General features: G+C 55.8%; 1 protein-coding gene across 1 annotated transcript; it reads right to left on the reverse strand.

The window, feature by feature from the left end:
- Window positions 1-1225: 1225 nt before the first annotated feature.
- Window positions 1226-18888, reverse strand: IL17RA (interleukin 17 receptor A). Its single transcript, XM_061124629.1, has 13 exons — window positions 18631-18888; window positions 12229-12253; window positions 11504-11650; window positions 10702-10814; window positions 9462-9588; window positions 7781-7828; window positions 7482-7645; window positions 6773-6856; window positions 6437-6521; window positions 5759-5770; window positions 5385-5486; window positions 4279-4320; window positions 1226-3764 (listed from the first exon to the last, which is right to left on the reverse strand). The coding sequence occupies exons 1-13, from the start codon at window positions 18778-18780 to the stop codon at window positions 2368-2370; spliced, it is 2496 nt and encodes an 831-aa protein (XP_060980612.1). The 5' UTR covers window positions 18781-18888; the 3' UTR covers window positions 1226-2367.
- Between the last annotated feature and the right edge of the window lie 2194 nt (window positions 18889-21082).

The raw sequence follows: 21082 nt of genomic DNA on the forward strand, positions 1-21082 counted from the left end.
ACCTGGCCTTATTCACACCTGATGCTCTTGGCATTTGGGTGATACCTAGTCTGAGACCAGTGTGAAGCTGGGGGCTCCAGGGAAGGAGCGGGGACATGGGTGGAACAAGGGTCGATTACCTGGGGATCTTCCTGACTCTGTTTATATCCTCTGTGTCCACACAGGCACACCCACTGATGGAAAGATTAGTGACCACCCAGTGATGGGATGTTAGGGGTTGTGGAGTGATGATTAGAGGGGCTGGGTTTCTTTGGGGAGGAAGAAAAATGTTCCAAAATGGACTATGCTGAAGGTTGCTGAACTCCGAACTCCCCAAAGCCTTGACTTGTACAGGGTCTGTGGTGAACTGTGTGAGCTGTGAATTGTGTGTCAGTGAAGCCGTGAGGAAAAAAAGGGCAACTATGGCGAGAAAGGGACCTGGTGGACAGTGACAGCTGGGTCGTCTGGCCTCAGGGGCCAGCACAGCAGGAGTCTGAGGTCTGTGGAGAAGGTGGTCCAGGTGGAGAGTGTCTCCCAAGACCAGGCCTGGGACCACAGGGCCGGGACACCCTGCCGCAGGCACCACCTGGCTCTAGCCACGGAACCCACACGCTGCACGTTGAGCACGAGATGATTGGAAGTGGGGGGACTGTCCTGGAAAGCTGCGTGGGCATCTGCACCCAGCGACACCCACCCAATATCATCAGGGGATGGCGCCCGGGAGGCTGGAGGCTGGGAGGGCTCGGCTCCTCTGACTTTGTCCGCTTGGCTGCTAGAATGGAACACCCGAGACTGCGCAGACTATCAATAGCAGAAACAGACCAGGGCTGGAAGTCCAAGGTCAGGGTGCCAGCAGATTCCGGATTCACAGACAGCCGTCTCGCAGTGTCCTTGCATGGCAGCAGGGGACAGTGTTCTGTAGCGTTTCCTACAAGGGCACTTATCCCATCCATGGGACCCCACCCCACGACACCCCTCCCTCCTCCCAGAAGCCCTCCCCAACACCATCACACACTGGGGACCAGGTGTCAACCAAGGGATGTGGGGGGGGCGCGCATGGACGTCAGCCTGTAGCACGCCCATGCCTGGTCCTTTGCTGTGCGGGGCTGGTGTGGACCTTGCACTGTCCAGGACCTGGGCCTCAACAGCCTGCTGCTACCAGGCACAACCTCACCACGAGAAAGGCCTCTGCAGCCAGGAACCTCCTGACCTCTATAACATGTGACTCAAAGTGAGAGCCAGGAACTCTAATCAGAGTTTAAAAATTTATTCACTCTTTTATCAATAAGCTCACTTTCACACACGCACACGAGTACACGCGGTATCTGATTTCTCCTTGAATTTCAGAACCCCCTCCTCCTTGCAGGTGCTTGAAGCTACAGTGGAGGACTCAGGTTCAGGCAAAGAGAACCTAGAGCGACCCCAGCGTGCACAGGGCTGAGTGCTCCTTGTTCTTCTTGAGCCCGGATGCTATAGCCCAGGGGCTCAGCCCGCAACCCTGGAAGAATCCTTGGCCAAAGCTCTCCCACTGACCAAGGCCAGTGGGAGAGGGCCCTGCTGAGGTCATCAGGGCTCAGACACTCACTTCTATCCAGTCTTTCTCCGAAAATGACTGGTGTGTCTGATCTACAGCCTCCTCTGCAGGGAACAGGGCATCCCGGTAAAGAAGCCCCGGCCTTTAGCATCAGGGCCTGATGCCCCAACCCCAGCCTGGCCCCCAGGCCTCCCCAAGTTGGGCCCATGGGCTCACCTTCCGCAGCAGGCTCGGTTATACTCTGCCCCACTGCCCTCCTGCCCCAGACTCAGGATTCCAACTGCCCTCCACCCCCAACCGGCACCCCTTCTGCCTCCATGTCTTGCCCCCACCCTGCGTGCTGCCCCGACTCTCTCACTAGAGGAGCAGCTCCTTGGTGGTCAGGGCTATACTGGACCCAAGATAAAGGCCGAAGGAAGGAAAGGCAGACGGTCTGTCCTTTAGCTCCTGGGAATCGGCCATGGGGTCTCGGGGATGGAAGGTGACCACATGGGCACCTGAAGAAAAGCTAAGGGGACACAGTCAAGCTGCTGCTAAGTTGCTTCAGTCGTGTCTGACTCTGTGTGACCCCATAGACGGCAGCCCACCAGGCTCTGCTGTCCCTGGGATTCTCCAGGCAAGAATACTGGAGTGGGTTGCCATTTCCTTCTCCAATGCACGCATGCATGCTAAGTCTCTTCAGTTGTCTCCGACTGTGCGACTCCATAGTCAGCCCACCAGGCTCCGCTGTCCACAGGATTCTCTAGGCAAGACTACTGGAGTGGGTTGCCATTTCCTTCTCCAACAGTCAAGCTGGCTACCTTTAAAGATGCGGCCTCACATACGCAAGCCCACACGTGCACACACGAGCTCACTCACCGCCCCGGCTGGGGGAGGGCCCCGAATGGCGGCCCCTCTGGCTCAAGGCCAGGGTTCTTGCTAAGCTCCTGGAAGAAGAGCAGCAGCTGGAGGCTGCGCAGGCTCTCCAGGCCCTGGGGGGACAGCGGCTGCCCCCCGTCCTCCTCCCCAACCCCCTCCCCGTCGTCGTCGGCGTCATCGTCGGGGGGCTGCGGGGAGCTCCTGGAGATGTAGCCCTGGTCCGATTGCACAGACCGCCGCTGCTCCTCCTCGGGGGGCGTGAGCACATCCTGGAGGCTCGGGCTCTGCTGCGGGGGCGGAAGCCGTCCCATGGGGAGGAAGAGGACGCTGTTCCGCCGGGGACCCTGGCCCCCCAGCAGCGGGCAGGCCTCGTCTCCCTCCACCAGGGCCAGCCGGCCAGCGCCGCTGCCCACCTCCTGTGGGACGGGCTCCACTACCTGAGCCCGAGGGGCCCTGTCCACCGGGACCACCATGGTCTGGAGCGTTGGGGCTGCCGGCTGCCCCGGGGGCCGGGGTTGGGGCTCCAGCCGTGCCACGCCGCCCCCTCCTTCCCCGGCGAGGAGCAGCTCCACCAGCAGGTGGTCCTGGGAAGTGGGCTCCCGCACCAGCGGCTCCTGCCGGACGATCCCTCCTCCGGGCAGCGGCTCCTCCTCGAAGGCCTCCTCGTCCAGGGACTGGAGGTCCTGGCCGTCCGCCGAGCGGAGGTTCTCCAGTTCGAACCAGTCTGGGCGCTGGGCCTGCCAGCGGCGGAAGCGCTGCACGGCCTCGCAGAGCTGCCGGCCGCTGGGGCTCTGCAGGTAGTTCTGGGCCGCTAGCGCCCCCACGCGGTGCATGCGGCCCGGCTCGAACATCTCCAGGTCCTGGATGCGGAAGTAGACCTCCTCGAACCGGTCCATGAGCGCATAGCGGGAGGTGATGTTGAACAGGTCGGGTACGTCCGCCTCGCAGCTGATGTCGCTGAAGTAGCAGACGATGTAGGTACCGAAGCAGGCCGGCCTCTTGAAGTCCGGCAGGATCATGTTCATGGCCGCCGTGAAAAGGTCCCCCGCCGGCTGCCCGCGGTCACAGCGGAGCTGCACGGCGGCGGCATCCTCCCAGCCAAGCATGGCCTGCCACTTGGCCCGGGTGCCTCGGGAGCACAGGACGACGATCTTGGAGTTGCTGTCCGCCACTTCCTGCTTCTGGCGCCCCACCCAGGTCATGACTCCTACCTCCGAGATGGCCTGCTCCTCCAGCAGGTCCAGGGCCACTTCGGTGCCACACACGGTGAGCAGGAACTGGGCGAACTTGAGGACCACGTCCACGTAGAGGGGGTGGTCTGCAGAGTAGACGATCCAGACCTTCCTGGGCTTCAGGGGCGGGGGGCTCAGGCTGATGGCGGTGGGCAGGATCTCTGGGGGAAATAAGGAAACCAGGATGTGGTTTCAGGCATTTCAGTGCTGACCACACATCACAGGCCTGGCCGGCTGGTGAGGGACATTAAACAGGCTGAGTTTGGCTCCCGAGCCCAAGAAATGCAGCTAAGACCCCAGAAGATGCCTGAGGCAGTTGCCAGGCTGCACTGGCTGCCTGGAAAATAGCCTGTGCCTTGAAGGAAAAGAGTGTCTCTCACTTTCCTACCTGGCCTACACCCTGCACATTAGTTAGAATTAGCTTTTCTTCAAGACACCAAGGCCTATCTCTGGCATGGACACAGCTGCTCTCCAGGGGCCCTGACCTTCCTTTCTTGTTCAGGGATTAGCCTTGAGCCCAGCCCCCCTGCTACTTGAGGTCCCTCCGTCTGGGGCTAGAGGTGGGTCCCCAGCAGGTGACGTCTCCCGAGGGACAGGAACTGACCCGGGAGCTCCTCCAGGCCAATGTGAACAGCCTCCCCTTAAAGCCAGGCCGCCCAAACCAGGAGTGCCCACCTGTGTCTTTGGTGCCATCTTCATGTTTTCCTTGACGGAACCCTGAAAGGAAAGGAAAGGCCAGAAGGACTGCTCCAGAAGTGTCCGTGTAGGCAGCACAGGTTTTACAAGACCGTCTCCTGACCACGGGAGGGGCTGAGGAGCACCTCCTAGCTGCTCTGGGCCTTGGAGGGGAGACTGCGTCTCCCACGACTGCTGTGTGACCTGGGGGAGGTACTGATGTCTTTGAAGCTCGGTTTCTTCCTCTGTGAAATGGGTCTGTGGGTTAAGTGCCCGGCTCATCCAACATACCCACCAGCTGGGTCACAAGTATTCAGCACTACTGACTGGGCTGGGGCCCCCAGAATGGTGCCTAGGAGGTTACAACCTGAGTGGCCGCCCCCAAGCAGACTCCCCTTTCAAGGAAAGCCCATTCCCCAGACCTGTCCTGGCAGGAGGCACATGCCTTCCGAGACATCTCCGGAAGTGGTGACCCCAGACCCTTTGCGGCATCTTTGTATTCTGAAGGTGATGCAGGGATCCAGTGTCCTTAGGTGACCTCCCCTCCTGGACCCAGTGAGGGACCCCATGGTGTGGGGCTGACTCCCTGGAGCCACACAGAGGCCAAGAGGGCATTTGGCACCTGACTCCTTCAACCCCTACCTTTGGGCTGCTCCCAAGAACCATGAGGTCCTTCCCTTGCCCTAAGGAGTGGGCGCTTCAGGAAAAGGTCAGATGTGTGGCTCAAGAACAGCCTCCCGACTCCTGGAAAGACCCGGACACTGGACCCTCCCAGGGACCGTCTGGGGAAGTACCCTCTCGACAGGCCTCATGCTTGGCTTGGTGATCTTCCCCTGCACCAATCATGGTCACAGAGGGAACAGCCACCCAGATCAGGGTCATGGAGGGGCAGGGAGAGGCCAAGCCCCACCCTGGAGATCCATGTTCCCTCCTGCTTGGAACATGGCCAGAGTGGGCCCGGGGTGGGGGACTGATACTTATTAACAGCCTGCAGGGCTGGGGGTGTGGGGTCCTGAGCACAGACTTAGGGCTGGCACGGGGAGAAGGGTCTGGGAAGAGGGAGGGGGAGACCGGAAACCCCAGGTGGGCTGCAGCCCCGCCCTTACCTGGTAGCCGCCAGGTCATGCAGAGGATGAGCAGGATGACGGAGCCCACGAGCAGGATGGAGAGGCCTGTGATGAACGCAGACACCCACAGGGGCGTGTGGTCTGTGGCGGGAGGGTGGTGTGAGTGGTATGACACCCTGGGGCCCTGCCCACTGCCCACCTCGGGAGTCTTCTCTGCTGTGCCAGCCCTGGCACCCTGCACACTGCCCACCCCAGGTGTCCTCTCTGCTGTGCCAGCCCTGGGGCCCTGCCCACTGCCCACCCCGGGCTGCTCCCCTGGGCTGTCTCCTCGTGCAGCCTGACCCCACACCACGCTAGGCAGGGACCTCTCCGTGGCCCCTGAGGCACCTCAGCCTTGAAGGAGTCAGCCTTACCTTCAGCAGCGTCTGTAAGGAGAACAGGGATAGACTTTCAGTTGTCAGCAGTCATAGTGCACAGTACATAGTACACATTTAGTACATAGTATATAGTACCCAGAACCAAGTATGTAATACTTACTGCATAGTACATAGTACACAGTAAAATATACTTAGTACTATATAGTACACAGTATCTATACTATGGTGCATAGTACCCAGTACTTAGTACATAGCACACAGTACTATAGTGCATAGTGCCCAGCACATAGAGCTTAGCACTTAGTACACAGTACCTATACTATAATGCACAGTCCACAGTACTATAGTGTGTAGTACCTAGTACACAGTACTAGTCAGATAGTACCATGACTCAAGAGTTTGTGAGAACTAAAAGCAGACATGTTAGAGCACTTTGCTCACTCAGTACATGGTGTTAACTGTAACTATGACAATAAAGAGTCCCCAATTTTCCAGTCACAGAAATTGAAGATCAGAAAGGCTCAGTGCTTTTCCCAAGGTCACACAGCTAACGAAAGTCAGTGAGGAGTCCAATCTGGAGTCTCTCTCTAAGGCTGCACAACACAGGCCTGGACAACTGCCCCTTGCCCCCCTGGACCGGGTCACAGTGCAGTTTGGGCTGCTGGTCTTCGCCCACCCTCCTTCCATGTGACTCCTGGCAGCTGTGAGTCCCACCTGGGGTTTGTGGGACCTCTGGGCAGGGCACGGACACTGAGTGTCGGAGGCAGTCGTTGAGGCAGCTGCTGAAGAAGGGCTGGATCTGCGAGGCAGAACGTGGGGAGGAGAGGCTGGGGGGACACAGGCCCACCAAGAACCCACTGGCCCCTCCAGGATGTCTCCATGGCTGCCAGGCAGGTGGCCCGTCAGTGGGAGGGGGCAGAGGACCTTGCCTGGGTGAGGCTGGTGGCTGGGCAGGAAATCCCCAGGCGGTAGCAGTGCTGGGTCCAGGGGAGCATGACCCCCAAGCTGCCTCCCTGCCCTTCGCCCACCCTGGCCCACCCTGCTCCCCACCTGCACATGGTGCCGGCAGCACCAGCTGGAATCCGGCAGGGTGACCGTGATGTGGCAGCGCTGCTGGGCGGCTTCCTGTGAGGACTGCAGGGCGGAGGGACGGTGAGGCCCCGGCCCCGGCTGGGATGCACCCCGGGGGCCCCCTTCCTGGGGAAAAGGGCTGTAGGTCTGGCTCCAGGAGGAGCGGCCGTCCCCAGGACTGCATCCCCAGGACCTCATCAGACGCCCGGGCCACCGGGGATCAAGAGATAGACGCATGTGTCCTGCAGTGGCCCCACCCTGGCTCCATCTTACTCCCTACCTTGACCCCCCCTTGTCCTCATGCCCACATTGTACAGTCTTCAAATCCTCTTTGCAATCATGAAATTAATGAAGCAGAAAGAGGACCAGGAGAATGTGGGGGAGGGGAGGACAGAGGGCTGGGTGCTCCTGTCAGCTGCAAGAGCAACTGCATACCAGCCACACGCAGCCACACACCAGCTGTACACCAGCCACACTCCAACCGCACACCAGCCACACATCATCTACACACCAGCCACACACCCCCCTCACGCCAGCCACTCTCCAACTGCACACCAGCTTCACTTCTGCACACACAGGAAAGGAGGTCACATGCTCTAAACCCAGCCCGAGCGCCTGGCCCTCGAGGGTGGAGAGGGTGCTCTGAGCCAGGCTGATGGGTTAGGAAAGCGGCAGGGAGGGCAGTTACCACGGGCATGTCGACGACATGTCGGAAGCAGCTCTGGTTCTCCGCGGGCGGGAAGCTATGCAGCAGGACCTGGTAACTGGTGGACTCGTTCCATGGGGTGAAGCTCAGCCGCAGCTGGTGGGCCTCGAGGGTCTCCACGGTGATGTTGGGGTCCCACAGGCTGCCTATCCCATGGGGCACAATGTGACCGGGAGTCGAGGGGGGGGGGCGAGTGTGCTTGCACGTGTGCATGCTTGTGTATCTGCGTGCATGTGTGTGTGACCCAAGTAAAGCTCCCACATGATCGCTCCCACGGTTACCTGAGCTCACGCATGGCGTGGTGTCCTTCATCCTGGGGTCATCGCAGTCTGCGGACCGGGGAGAAGTGCAACCGTCAGCCCCTGCCTTGGAGAGCTCGTCTTACAGAACCTCCAACACCAGAGGCAACAACCGTCTGCTTTCTGGGAGCCTGTCCAAAGGTGGCCCCTTCAGAGGAGCCCCAAAATGGACGCTGCCACGGGTCAGAGGCCCTAGGCCTGGGGCGTCCCTGGCCATCTCACCACTCATCCCTCCAGAAACTTCCAGATCCAGGCAGAAGCCCCCTCCCCAGACTTGCTCTGGGACTGAGGGGTCCTGGTCTACTCCTGTTCCCCCTCTCTGGGGGCTCCCTCCCTGGACCTGCTTCTGCCCTTCAGGGGAGATGGGCTTTGTCCCTCTCGGCAAATGGTGACGTTTCCCCAACTTCCACATATGCTCATGGGATTCTTGGGTTCAGCCCCGTCTGGGGTGGGCCTGGGAAGCTGCATTTCTGACAAGTTCCCAGGTGATTCCATGGCACTGCCCACCCAGGGACCCTGTGAGGACCGCTCCCCCGGAGACGGCTTCTTGGCCCCCCATTTCCTTGACTGCAGCATTTTTATTGGTTTAAGAAGACATGACAGGCGTGAATCACTATGAGCGACAGGGGCTAAGTCAGTCCGCTTTAGGGATGGGGGGCTAGGAGGGGGATCCGGGAGTGTCATTCATTTGACAAATACTTATGGAGCTCCTAGTACATGCCAGGTGCTGTGTGAGGCCCGGGCGATATAGCCAGGAGTGAGACGAAGTCCCTGCCCTCCGGGGATGCCATTCCAGCTGGAGGGACCATAGAAGGAAACTGTGATATCATGTCACGACTATGTCAAGATGCTGGCATGTTAGGAATGGGGAGTGACATAAAAGGGGAAACAAAGCTGGGTGAGCAGAACATGCATGCACATGTGTGTGCACATGCGCGCGCACACACACACGTCTGTGTGCATGCGTGTACGTGAGTGAATTTCATGCACATGCACATCTCTGTGTATACATGGGTGCATGTGTGTGCATGTTTTGTGTGTGCAAGGGGTGCTCCAGCAATGTGGATGGCCTCAGCAAGCATTTCCCAATCGCCTCCCACACACAGGGCCATTCACAAAGGTCTGGAGGCTATCCAGGGTGGTGTAAGGCCCAGGCCATGTCCTCCAGGGGCTGGGCATTCAGGTGCTCTTGGCTCCAGACAATGAGAAAGGCGGACTGTGGCAGAGACTCCGGGGAGGACAGAGATGAACCCGGAGGTGCAGATGCATCAAATGCTGTTTTGGAAGATGAGCCTGGCAAGCCTCCCAGGAGGAGGGAGCAGGGGAAGAGGGACTGGTGCCAGATACATGCAGGTGGGACATGGCAAGAGTGAGGAGCCAGGGCCGGGATGGGGTGGGGAGTGAGGCCACAGCTCTCTCAGGAGAGGCCTGTCTTCCCGACACTTTCTGGTCAGGAAATGCCAGATGAAGGACTCGGTTCCCATAAAACTGCTGGGGTCTTGGGCCAACACTAAGTTGGTGCCACAGAGAATGGACTCCACCTTAGGGAGTGGAGGCTGCAGCCCCTCACCAAGGAGCCCCGCTCCTGTACCTGTTTGTCCCGTGGGTTCCACAGGCTGACCACAGAGTGAGAGGTGAAGGGCAGGCTGGGGGGTGCTCTTACCGGGCACCAGGAAGTTTCTGGATTGGTGGTTTGGGTCCCCGTCAGGGATGGGCTTAGGCAGGTGGTGGACGGTCACCTCGTACTCCTCTCCGGGTTCTACCACGAAGTGGTTGAAGGCAAATCGCCACTAGGAGACAGGAGGAGGGGAGGTCAAACGGTCACAGCTCTTACCTGAGCCCAAAGATCTCTCCACCTGCCCCTGACGGATCCATCAACACAGGGAGAGAACAACCACGGTGTAGGCTCCCAAGTCAGAGGCATTGTGACCCTGTTCTGTGTTTCTTCTGGTCTTCCTGCCTGTTTAAAAACACCTGGCTCTGGCCTCATCAGGAGACAGCAGGGCCAAAGGCAAGAGAATGTGGGGGAAGTTGAAGGTACCCCTCCCCCATCAGTCCTCTCCAACTCCAGGGCTGCAGGCTGCTGGGACCCAGGGGCAGCTAAAGACCACTTGTTACGTGGCTCTGCCCCGTGGAAGGGAAAGCAGGGTCTCTGGAGCATGAATATACAGTGGGAGGCTACGAGGTCCCCCGTCCACCCCCTGGGCCTGACAGTGTCGTTGTTGCTCAAACTTTTTCTGGCCAACAAACAAAAAAGTTTGTTGCTCAAACTTTTTCTGAGACGCACTGACTCCAGCTTCCCTGGTGGACCGCTTTGGGTCCCTGGTCCTCTCCATCCTCCCGGCAGTAGTTTGGGGGTCCCATCCTCACTAAACACAGGACAGGGGATCTGTCTTTGCTGCTTGTGTTACTGGGAGCTCTGCCTGTGGCCACTTCTCAGTCGTAAATCGGCAGAATTGAGACGAGCCTGTGTCAGGATAAACTGGACGGCTTGTCACCACTAACTGCTGCCGTTTGAACACTCCAGCCTCTGGTTCAGGAGGTCTGGGGGGGTACCTGGAACCTGCATTTCTAGCAATCCCCAGGTGTTGCTGCCGGGCTTGGGACTACACACTGGGAATCAGCGCTTGACCAAGCTAAACACGAACCCATTCTGGCTCTGAGCAGTAGAAGGACCAGAAACTGCGCTGGAAACCATGGCTGCTCCGCGCTGGGCAGAGCCCCTCCTCCTGGAGGAGACCCTGGCTGATGGCAAACGCCGACCAAGGAAGCCGCCTTCCCAACAACAAGCCGTGACATGAGATTGGGAGGAAGAGCAGGGTGCATGCGTGTGTGTGCATGTAAGTATGTGTGCGCACCCCACTCTCCACAGTCACCACCGCCCACCCTGGTGGGACTCTTACCCGCTTGTAATGATGCCTCAGTGTGGTCAGAAACTCAAACCTGACACACAGACGCTCGTTGGTGTTCAGCTGCAGGATGGACAGCTCCGCCCCCTCCAGGTAGAGGACGCTGGCTGGAGGTCAAGGGAGGAGAGGAGCACAGGTGAGACCAAGGATGGCTAGCTGCCGGGGGGTGGGGGGGTCATTTCCTGTCCGCTATGCGTGCCGTCTATCCCCTGCTTCCTGCTCCTTCCAGCTCCCTCTGGGCTGGGTTAGCTGCTGCCTCTGGGCAGCTACCCCTCGCTAGAGAGGGACGAGGATGTTTTACCCTGGGCCAAAAGTGAAAGCTTTGCAAATTTGTGGCTAGGCTGCTGGGGACACTGACTGTGGGTGTCAGAGGGGGGTCCTCGACCTTGAGGACATAGCAGGAGCCTCAGCAAGGGACTCACCCGGCCATCCACAGGCCTGGGCACCCTCGTCACCCACTTTTCCCAGGAGTGCACACAGCTCCACCCCCAAGAGGCTGGGGTGGGGTGGGGTGCTGTCAGAAGGGCCAGCCTGCAGTCAGACGGTTCATGATCAGACGTGTTTTCCAGGGTGATGAAGATTTGGGGCTGAAGAAAGGCCTTCCGTGGAGGATGGTGGGTTAACATCTAGAACTCTGAAAAAGGACTCACTGCCTGAACTGACGGGTCCTTTCTCTGAACTGGCCCTTATGTCTGAGCACAGGGCCGGGAGCCCAATTCTGAGTCTGATGGGAGGGCTGGGAGGCCCGGTCTGTGGACCCATCCAGAGGTGGGCAGCACCCGGAACGCCCACTCACCATCGGTCTGCAGCGTCCACTCGATGTGAACCACGGGAAGCAGGTGTCCTTGCTGCGTGCTGGCGAAGTGCAGCTGGGTCTGCACGTTTTTGGGGGATGAGGGGGTGAGGTTCCGAGGATGGATCCAGCTGTCGTCCAGGCAGGTACCTGGGAGCAGGAGAGGCAGAAATCAGAGGCTTGTGGGCTCTAAGGGACAGAGATGCAGCCCAAAGAGGATGCCTGGCGGGGTCCAGGAGTCTTCATGGTCAGGCCGTGACCCCAAGACCAAAACTGGGCTCACAGCTCTCTTGATGCCCTTCGGGGGTCATGGCAAAGCTCTGACATTACAGGAGAGATGACAAAGCACGCCTGTGGCTTTGAGATGAAGCAGTGGTTGGAAGTGGGCAGGAGACAGGGGGCAGTTGTAAGAGTTGCTTTGTTTTTATGTGTTGGGTCCCTAATGAGCACGGACTTCTGAACGGTGTGCCTCCTCCTTGAATTAAAACACAAAACAAGATCCCACCCCAGATATTGCACACTGCCGGGTGATAGCTCTGGCTAAAGGGTCATACTGCTGACTCGCCAGGTCGTACTGCAGCGCCCCAGAGAATTCTTCCAAAACCCTGATGACAGGAACAGCCCCGAGTCTTAGGGGTCCTCCCACTGGGGACTGGGTCCCTTGTCAACTCAGTATGGGGTCAGCGCCACATCAGGGCAACTCAAGAAAAGGAAAAAACATGACTTACTGTTCTTGATTGTGCAGTTCAGCCCCTGCGGAATAGAGAAGCAGGTAATTACAGCTGAGAAAGAACTCAGATCTGCCAGCTGGGCTTCGGTGTCCCTGGGCTCACACTCAAAATTGAAACGCATGCACCTTCCCTCTCACTTTTGGGGCCACTCCTGGGGGGACCATATTCCCCCCTTACTTTGCTCTCCTGACAACTGAGGAGATGCCGGGCGAGAAGTGGGCACAATACATGGCAAAAGGAACTGTTGTTTTCTCAGTGGCTTTAGGAGCTGGGCGTCATCTGAACCTCGTTTCCTGCCCTGAGCTCAGGACGCTGGCAGCCAAGCCAGAGACAAGACCTCCAGATTTCCACATCTGGGAGGCCACGGTCACCACCAGCCTGACCTCTATGGTAAGTCCAGCATTAATCCACACACCCTGTTCCACAGGGCATCCAATCAGCTTTTAGAACCTCAGGCTTGAATATTTTCAGACAACCAACCAGTACCAGATTTGTATGAAGATAGGTTAAAAAAAACCTTCAACTTAAAAGAATGCTCTTGGAGGAAATATGATGATGCTGGGAGCAGGATAAATTAAAATTACAATGGTCTCAAAGAAATAAGAGAGGACACTGTATTCATATGACAGGGACAGGGTACTATGGAAAAATGAACAAGCAGAAATAAAAACGAACCTTCAAAGTGAAGAAGAACTAAAGAGCCTCTTGATGAAAGTGAAAGAGGAGAGTGAAAAAGTTAGCTTAAAACTCAACATTCAGAAAACTAAGATCATGGCATCCGGTCCCATCACTTCATGGGAAATAGATGGGGAAACAGTGGAAACAGTGTCAGACTTTATTTTTTGGGGCTCCAAAATCACTGCAGATGGTGACTGCAGCCACGAAATTAAAAGACACTTGCTCCTTGGAAGAAAAGCTATGACCAACCTAGACAGCATATTAAAAAGCAGAGACATTACTCTGCCAAGAAAGGTCCATCTAGTCAAAGCTATGGCTTTTCCAGCAGTCATATATGGATGTGAGAGTTGGACTATAAAGAAAGCTGAGTGCCGAAGAATTGATGCTTTCGAACTGTGGTGTTGGAGAAGACTCTTGAGAGTCCCTTGGACTGCAAGGAGATCCAACCAGTCCATCCTAAAGGAGATCAGTATGGAATATTCATTGGAAGGACTGATGCTGAAGCTGAAACTCCAATACTTTGGCCACCTGATGCGGAGAGCTGACTCATTTGAAAAGACCCTGATGCTGGGAAAGATTGAGGGTGGGAGAAGGGGACGACAGAGGATGAGATGGTTGGATGGCATCACAGACTCAATGGACATGAGTTTGGGTAAACTGCGGGAGTTGGTGATGGACAGGGAGGCCTGGTGTGCTGCGGTTCATGGGGTCACAAAGAGTCAGACACGACTGAGTGACTGAGCTGAACTGAACTGAGTCGGGGGGGAAGGTGGGAGAGAGTTTCAAGAGGGAGGGGACACCTGTATACCAATGCTGATTCATGTTGATATTTGGCAGAAACCAACACAAGATTGTAAAGCAATTATCCTTCAGTTAAAAATAAAAAATTGAACCTTGAAAATTAAAAAAATCCATAGAAAAACTAGGCTATAAAATTCAGGAAATTTCTCCAAATTTAGAACAAAAATAAGGAGAAATAGGAGAAACAATATGTGAATATTTAGAGGGTCAATTCAAGAGAAATAATATGATTAACTATATTTCCAGTTGCACTCATCTCACCCACTAGCAAAATTCTCCAAGTCAGGTTTCAACAGTACCTGAACCATGAACTTCCAGATATTCAAACTGGATTTAGAAAAAGCAGAGGAACTAGAGATCAAATAGCCAACATTCACTGGATCACAGAAAAAGCAAGAGAGTTCCAGAAAAACATCTAATTCTGCTTTATTGACTAGACCAAAGCCTTTGACTGTGTGGATCACAACAAACTGGAAAATTCTCAGAGAGGGGAATATCAGATCCCCTTACCTACCTCCTGAAAATCTGTATGCAGGTCAAGAAACAACAGTTAGAACTGGACTTGGAACAACAGACTGGTTCCAAATTGGGAAAGGAGTATGTCAAGGCTGTATATTGTCACCCTGATTATTTAACTTATATGCAGAGTACATCATGAGAAATGCTGGGCTGGATGAAGCACAAGCTGGAATCAAGATTGCCGGGAGAAATATCAATAACCTCAGATATGCAGATGACACCACCCTTATGACAGAAAGTGAAGAGAAACCAAAAAGCCTCTTGATGAAAGTGAAAGAGGAGAGTGAAAAAGTTGGCTTAAAGCTCAACATTCAGAAAACTAAGATCATGGCATCTGGTCCCATTACTTCATGGGAAATAGATGGGGAAATAGTGGAAACAGTGTCAGACTTTATTTTTTGGGGCTCCAAAATCACTGCAGATGGTGACTGCAGCCACGAAATTAAAAGACGCTTACTCCTTGGAAGGAGAGTTATGACCAACCTAGACAGCATATTAAAAAGCAGAGACATTACTTTGCCAACAAAAGTCCGCCTAGTCAAGGCTATGGTTTTTCCAGTGGTCATGTATGGATGTGAGAGTTGGACTGTGAAGAAAGCTGAGTGCTGAAGAATGGATGCTTTTGAACTGTGGTGTTGGAGAAGACTCTTGAGAGTCCCTTGGACTGCAAGGAGATCCAACCAGTCCATCCTAAAGGAGATCAGTCCTGGGTGTTCACTGAAAGGACTGATGTTGAAGCTGAAACTTCAATACTTTGGCCACCTCATGCGAAGAGTTGACTCATTGGAAAAGACCCTGATGCTGGGAAGGGTTGGGGGCAGGAGGAGAAAGGGACGACAGAGGATGAGATGGCTGGATGGCATCACTGACTCGATGGACATGAGTTTGGGTAAACTGCAGGAGCTGGTGATGGACAGGGAGGCCTGGTGTGCTGCGATTCATGGGGTTGCAAAGAGTCAGACACGACTGAGCGACTGAACTGAACTGAACTGAAGAAGAACTAAAGAGCCTCTTGATGAAAGTGAAAGAACAGAGTGAAAATGTTGACTTAAAGCTCAGCATTCAGAAAACAAAGATCATGGCATCCAGTCCCATCACTTCATGGCAAATAGATGGGGAAACAGTGAGAGACTTTATTTTTTTGGGCTCCAAAATCACTGCAGATGGTGACTGCAGCCATGAAATGATCATGACCAACATAGACAGCATATTAAAAAGCAGAGACATTACTATGCTGACAAAGGTCCGTCTAGCCAAAGCTATGGTTTTTCCAGTTGTCATGTATAGATATGAGAGTTGGACTGTAAAGAAAGCTGAGTGCTTAAGAATGGATGTTTCTCCAATTGTGGTGTTGGAGAAGACTCTCAAGAGTCATGTTCATCGCAGCACTGTTTATAATAGCCAGAACATGGAAGCAACCTAGATGCCCATCAGCAGATGAATGGATAAGGAAGCTGTGGTACCTATACACCATGGAATATTACTCAGCCGTTAAAAAGAATTCATTTGAATCAGTTCTAATGAGATGGATGAAACTGGAGCCCATTATACAGAGTGAAGTAAGCCAGAAAGATAAAGAACATTACAGCATACTAACACATATATATGAAATTTAGAAAGATGGTAACGATGACCCTATATGCAAAACAGAAAAAGAGACACAGAAGTACAGAACAGACTTTTGAACTCTGTGAGAGAAGGTGAGGGTGGGATGTTTTGAAAGAACAGCATGTATATTATCTATGGTGAAACAGATCACCAGCCCAGGTGGGATGCATGAGACAAGTGCTCGGGCCTGGTGCACTGGGAAGACCCAGAGGAATCGGGTGGAGAGAGAGGTGGGAGGGGGGATCGGGATGGGGAATACATGTAACTCTATGGCTGATTCATATCAATGTATGACAAAACCCACTGAAATGTTGTGAAGTGATTAGCCTCCAACTAAAAAAAAAAAAAAAGAGTCCCTTGGACTGCAAGGAGATCCAACCAGTCAATCCTAAAAGAAATCAGTCCTGAATACTCATTGGAGGCTGAAGCTCCAATACTTTGGCCACCTGATGTGAAGAGCCGACTCATGGGAAAACACCCTGATGCTGGGAAAGAGTGAGGGCAGGAGAAGGGGATGACAGAGGATAAGATAGTTGGATGGCATCACCGACTCAATGGACATGAGTTTGAGCAAGCTCCGGGGGATAGTGAAGGACAGGGAAGCCTGGAGTTGGACACGACTGAGCGATGGAACAACAACAGGACCAGAACACTGTTTGTGAGCTTATGGACAGCACCACATCAGACCTCCTGCAGAAACCCAGAAGGGGACGCTCACGATGATGAAGATGGTGGTAGGTGGTAGTGGCCAGTGTTCCCTGAGCTCTCCTGGGCCAGGCATCATTAGCACTTTGTATGGAGATCTCATTGAATCTACAACAGTTCTATGAGGTAGGTACCATCACCCGCTCACCACTTAAAAAAAAATACATATTAAAAATTTTTTAATTTATTTATTTTTGGCTGCGCTGGGTCTTTGTTGCTATGAGCTGGCTTTCTCCAGTCATGGTGAGTAGGGGGCTACTCTCAGGTTGTGGCGGGCGGGCTTCTTTTGCTGAGGAGCACCAGCTCCCTGGCTAACTCCGAGCAGCTGGCATCAGCTGTTGGTTTCTCCACCCATCGCTGCCTCTTGGGCAGTGCTGGTTGTCATTCACCTGCTCACCCTCCCCTTCCTCTTTTCAGTCCGCAAACATCTGTCAGCCCCCACGGCCTGTGCTTATGGCACTGGGCTGTAGGTGGTGAAGTCAGGCTGCAAAGCCAGGTCCTCTGAGGTCAAGTCACTAAGTGGTGCTCCATCCATGGAAGCGCCAGTGAAGGGACAGGAATCTGGGGGGCCTAACCCCTCTCTTTTCAGGGGAGCCAGCTGGCAGTGGGGTCCTGTTCTCTGGCCAGATGTACAGGAGGCAGAGGGAAGGCAGAGCCTGGCAGGTGTAGACAAACTGCCCAGGGTCCCTCTCCAGCCCCCTCCCCCACATCAAGCCAAGCCCCTTCTCCGGGTGAGCAACTGAGGCCAAGCCCTTTCAGCCCAGCTCAGTGGAGACCCTCCCTCATTTGTAGCTGCTTCTCCCACTTTCTTGCCACACAGACCTCCCCCTCTTCATCCTGCCCACCCTCGGGCCTTGGCCTCCCCCTCTTGGAATGCTCCAGACTCTTTCTTGGAGGGCTGCCCAAGTGCCCTCTCTGCAGGAAGGGCACCTGGGCAGCAGGAGCTTCTCTGTTCCCTGGAACTCCATCGCTCCTGGCTGACTTCTGTGATTTACTGCCCCAACATCCGGTTATCAGCGGGTGTGTCTTTGTTGTTTCAGGACCTTGTATTTTGCAGGCAGCCAGCAAAAGGCCATCTAAAAATGAACTGAGTCCCAGACAGCAGAGTCCCCAAGTAGGACCTGCTGAGCGGGTCCCCTGCTCTGCCCAGGGGTAGAGGGTCACAAGGACCTTTCCCAACATCATTCATGTTTTTTTTTTTTTTTAAAGAGAGATTCTGCTAAACAGTCACTGACCTTTCACCCTCTTATGAATCCTCTGCAACATTAATTAGATAGGGAGAAATACCCTTTTGGTTGTTCCACATCCTCTGACTCAGATAAGGAATGTCATTTCTTAGGGTCAGAGGTGAAGGGGAGGGGGCCGAGGAGCGGCGGGAGAGGGCAGCGCGCGGCCAGCACCATCTGTCTCTTTTCCCTTAAGACGGGCCTCCACCCCAAGGCCACTACCCGGCGGTGGGCGTGGGCGAGTCGCTTCCTGTGGGCACAGCGGGCAACTGACGGGTGCCTACGGCCCCGCGGGACTCTAGACGCGGGCGGGCAGTGGCGGCCGGAGGGGGCGCCCTCTGGAAGGTCTGCGCGGTGCCCAGCGCTCGCCCGGAGGGGTCATCGGGCTGCCCTTACAACTCTCCCCGGAAGCTGCCCCACAGACCCCGGGCTCGTGCGCCATACGCTGCGGCCGCGGGGTACCCTGGGCGCCGGCTCGGGGGGAGGAGGGGTGTTCTCCCGGGGTTGGCACCGGGTCCGGTCCCGCCTCGCCCTCCATAGGCCCTGCCTCCGGCCGGCGCGCCTCCCCCAAGTCCTTCCCCGAGTTTGGGGCTCCCCCCAGAGGCGCCGCCGGGACTCCTGCCCAGGTTGTGAAACCCGCGCTGCGCGATCTTTCCCAGCAAACTCCGTCTCTTCCCTGGCTCGCAGCGCAACTCCTGACGCTCCGCGTGTCCTGCCCAGGGAGGGCCGCTCTTGTGCCCAAGCCTCCGAACCCCCGAAACCCCGCGACTCCGGCCCCGGCCCCTGGCCGCCTGCCCGACCGACAGCATCCTCGGCTACCCCTACCCTCCACCCCCACCCCCCGGGACGCGTCCGATCTCACCTCCTGGGAACACACAGGCGCCGGGTGGTCCAAGAGCCTCGGGGAGGCGAGACCGAGGCCCGGCGGGCGCAGGAGCAGGAGGAAGAGTAGGAGCGACGGCCCCGGCGGGGACCCGGGGAACACGCGCGGCCGGCGGCGCGGAGCTCCCATGGCCCCGGCCCTTAGCGGAGGGCTCGCGGCCGGGCTGGGGGCGCAGCGAGGGCGCGCCCCGGGGATCCCCTCGGCTGAGTTCCGAGTCGTTCTCCCGCGCCTGCTTCCGGCTTCTAGCCCTTCCCGGGGCGGGCCTAGCAGAGGGGAGGTCTCGGCCGGGACAGTCCTTCCGCGTGTCCCTCCCCGACGTGCGTCCCAGGTGCGCGCTCCTCCCCGCGCTCCGCCCCAACTCCTCCCCGGCTCCTCCCGGGCTCCTCCTTGCGCTCCTCCCTGGATCCTCCCCGGGCTCCTCCCGCCCCGCCTGCTCCCTGAACCCTCGTCCGGCGTCTCCTGCGCTCCGCCTCGTCCGACTCCTATATTCCATCTCCGCTCTTATCGTCAGGCCGTAAAACTATTTTAATATCTGCCCCTTGCTCTCGCCTCCGGTCTTACTCTTCTTCTTCTCTGTCAGAGGAAGTTCTTTTTCTCAGTTCCCTCTGTTTGTACCCGCACCTTCTCCCTGGATTGCCTTCCTGGCTTTTCCTCCCCCTTCTCCAGGCCGGGACCGCTCCGCGCTCCGACTGCACGGGGGTCCCAGACAAGGTGGGGGCCCTTGGCCTCCTGTGTCCGCAGCGATGCGCTGAGCCTGCGTGTTCGCTAGAGACCCGCTCCAAGTCTGCTGCTGAGAGTCCGCAGAAGGTGTCCTTTCTTCATCCTGAGACAACCGTCGTCCACATTCCCTTTCCTGACAACCCTGAACGCCTCTGCTGACCTCGGACAATCCCCACCCAGATCCCACCGACTGTAGATAGACCTCCAGGTCTGAGGCGGTGGATCTTCTCCTGGTCCAAGGCACTGGCCCTTTGCCAGCTGCTGGCGGATCCCTGGCGACCACCTGAGCCCCCGCTGGCGACAGGACACGGCTGCTTTAGGCCTCGAGCTCTGTGGTCTCCAAACCTTTTACTTGTTTATTTAAGAAGAATTTTGGAAAACTATCCATCCTCCCATACATTTTTAAATATGACTCTGGAAAATTTTCATCCTAAGTGTAAATAGATATAGAGGATATAATCACTAAAATTTCATGTCTGTGGGCAGCTTCCGAGATGCCCCCACCCCATCCCACCTCCTGGTGTTTGCACCTGCTGTGCCTCCCCCCAATGAGTGTGTGCTGGGCCCAGTGACCTGTTCTCAACAACAGAATATAAACAGGATGAGCCAAAAAAGGATGTCACTGACAAGGTTAGGCTATGAAAGACCTGGACTTGGGGTTGTTCAGCCCTTTCTGGGTTGCCCGTGAGCTGCCTGTGGAGAGGCTGGGACAGCCAGGAGCTGAGAAAGGACTGGTCAACAGCCAGGAGGCCATCGTTTCACGGTGACAATGATCAGGAGTAAGTGGTCAAAATAATGCAAGGACAGCACTTTTAAAAAATTAGTTTTAATTGGAGGATTTACAATGTTGTGTTGGTGTCTGCCATATAGCAGTGTGGATTAGCCATAGATGTACATCTGAGCCTCCCTCCCACCCCTCTTGGTGGTCACAGACACCAGACCGAGCTTCCGTGTCTTGCAGCAACTTCCCACTAGCTGGCTATTTTGCATACGGTAGTGTATGTGATACATTGATACTTCTCACCTTCCCCCCGACCCCGCTGTGTCCACAGGCCTGTTCTCTACCTATGTCTCCGCCGTGTGCTGTGTGCTTTGCTAAGTCACTCCAGTCGTGTCCTCCAGGTCACTTACAGGAAAGAATTATCTGTCACAGCCCACACCAGAGAAAATGTGCGTTGCATCCCCTACAAGAAATCACCTGGGGCTTCCCTGGAGGCTCAGTGGTAAAGAATCCACCTGCCAGTACAGGGAACACGGGTTCCGATCCTTGATCCAGGGAGATCCTACATGCCTCGGAGCAGCTGAGCCTGTGTGCCATAACTACTGAGCTTGTGTTCTAGAGCCTGGGAGCTGCAACTGCTGAGCCCACGTGCCACAGCTACCCAAGCCTGCCTGTCCCAGAGCCCATGCTCCACAAGACAAGCCACCGCAATGAGAAGCCTGCACACTGCAGTGAAGAGTAGCCCCCCGCTCACCCCAACCAAAGAAAAGCCCATGCAGCAACAAAGACCCAGCACAGTAAAAAATAAATAAATACACATTTTATTTAAAGAAACCACCCTGGCAGCTCAGTCAACAGAACCCAGCCAGGGAGACCTTGAACTCTCACTTTTCTCCAAAAGACTTCCATTCAAGACAACCCATCCCAACTTCCTCCTTTTTCTTTGTAAATGTTTCATTTCTCTCCGGATTTGCCCATGGCTTTTTGCTA

Source organism: Dama dama, chromosome 22 (assembly GCF_033118175.1).
Source record: "Dama dama isolate Ldn47 chromosome 22, ASM3311817v1, whole genome shotgun sequence".
Lineage (NCBI taxonomy): Eukaryota > Metazoa > Chordata > Mammalia > Artiodactyla > Cervidae > Dama > Dama dama.

What these genes read in the sequence shown, in the direction of transcription:
- IL17RA (XM_061124629.1), bottom strand. Translation starts at nt 18,780, where the DNA reads ATGGGAGCTCCGCGCCGCCGGCCGCGCGTGTTCCCCGGGTCCCCGCCG. An exon ending in TGAGGCATCATTACAAGCGG is followed by an intron (nt 9,589 to 10,701) that starts GTAAGAGTCCCA and finishes CCTGTCTCCTAG; the next exon opens with TGGCGATTTGCCTTCAACCA. An exon ending in ATGTCGTCGACATGCCCGTG is followed by an intron (nt 6,857 to 7,481) that starts GTAACTGCCCTC and finishes TCCGCCCTGCAG; the next exon opens with TCCTCACAGGAAGCCGCCCA.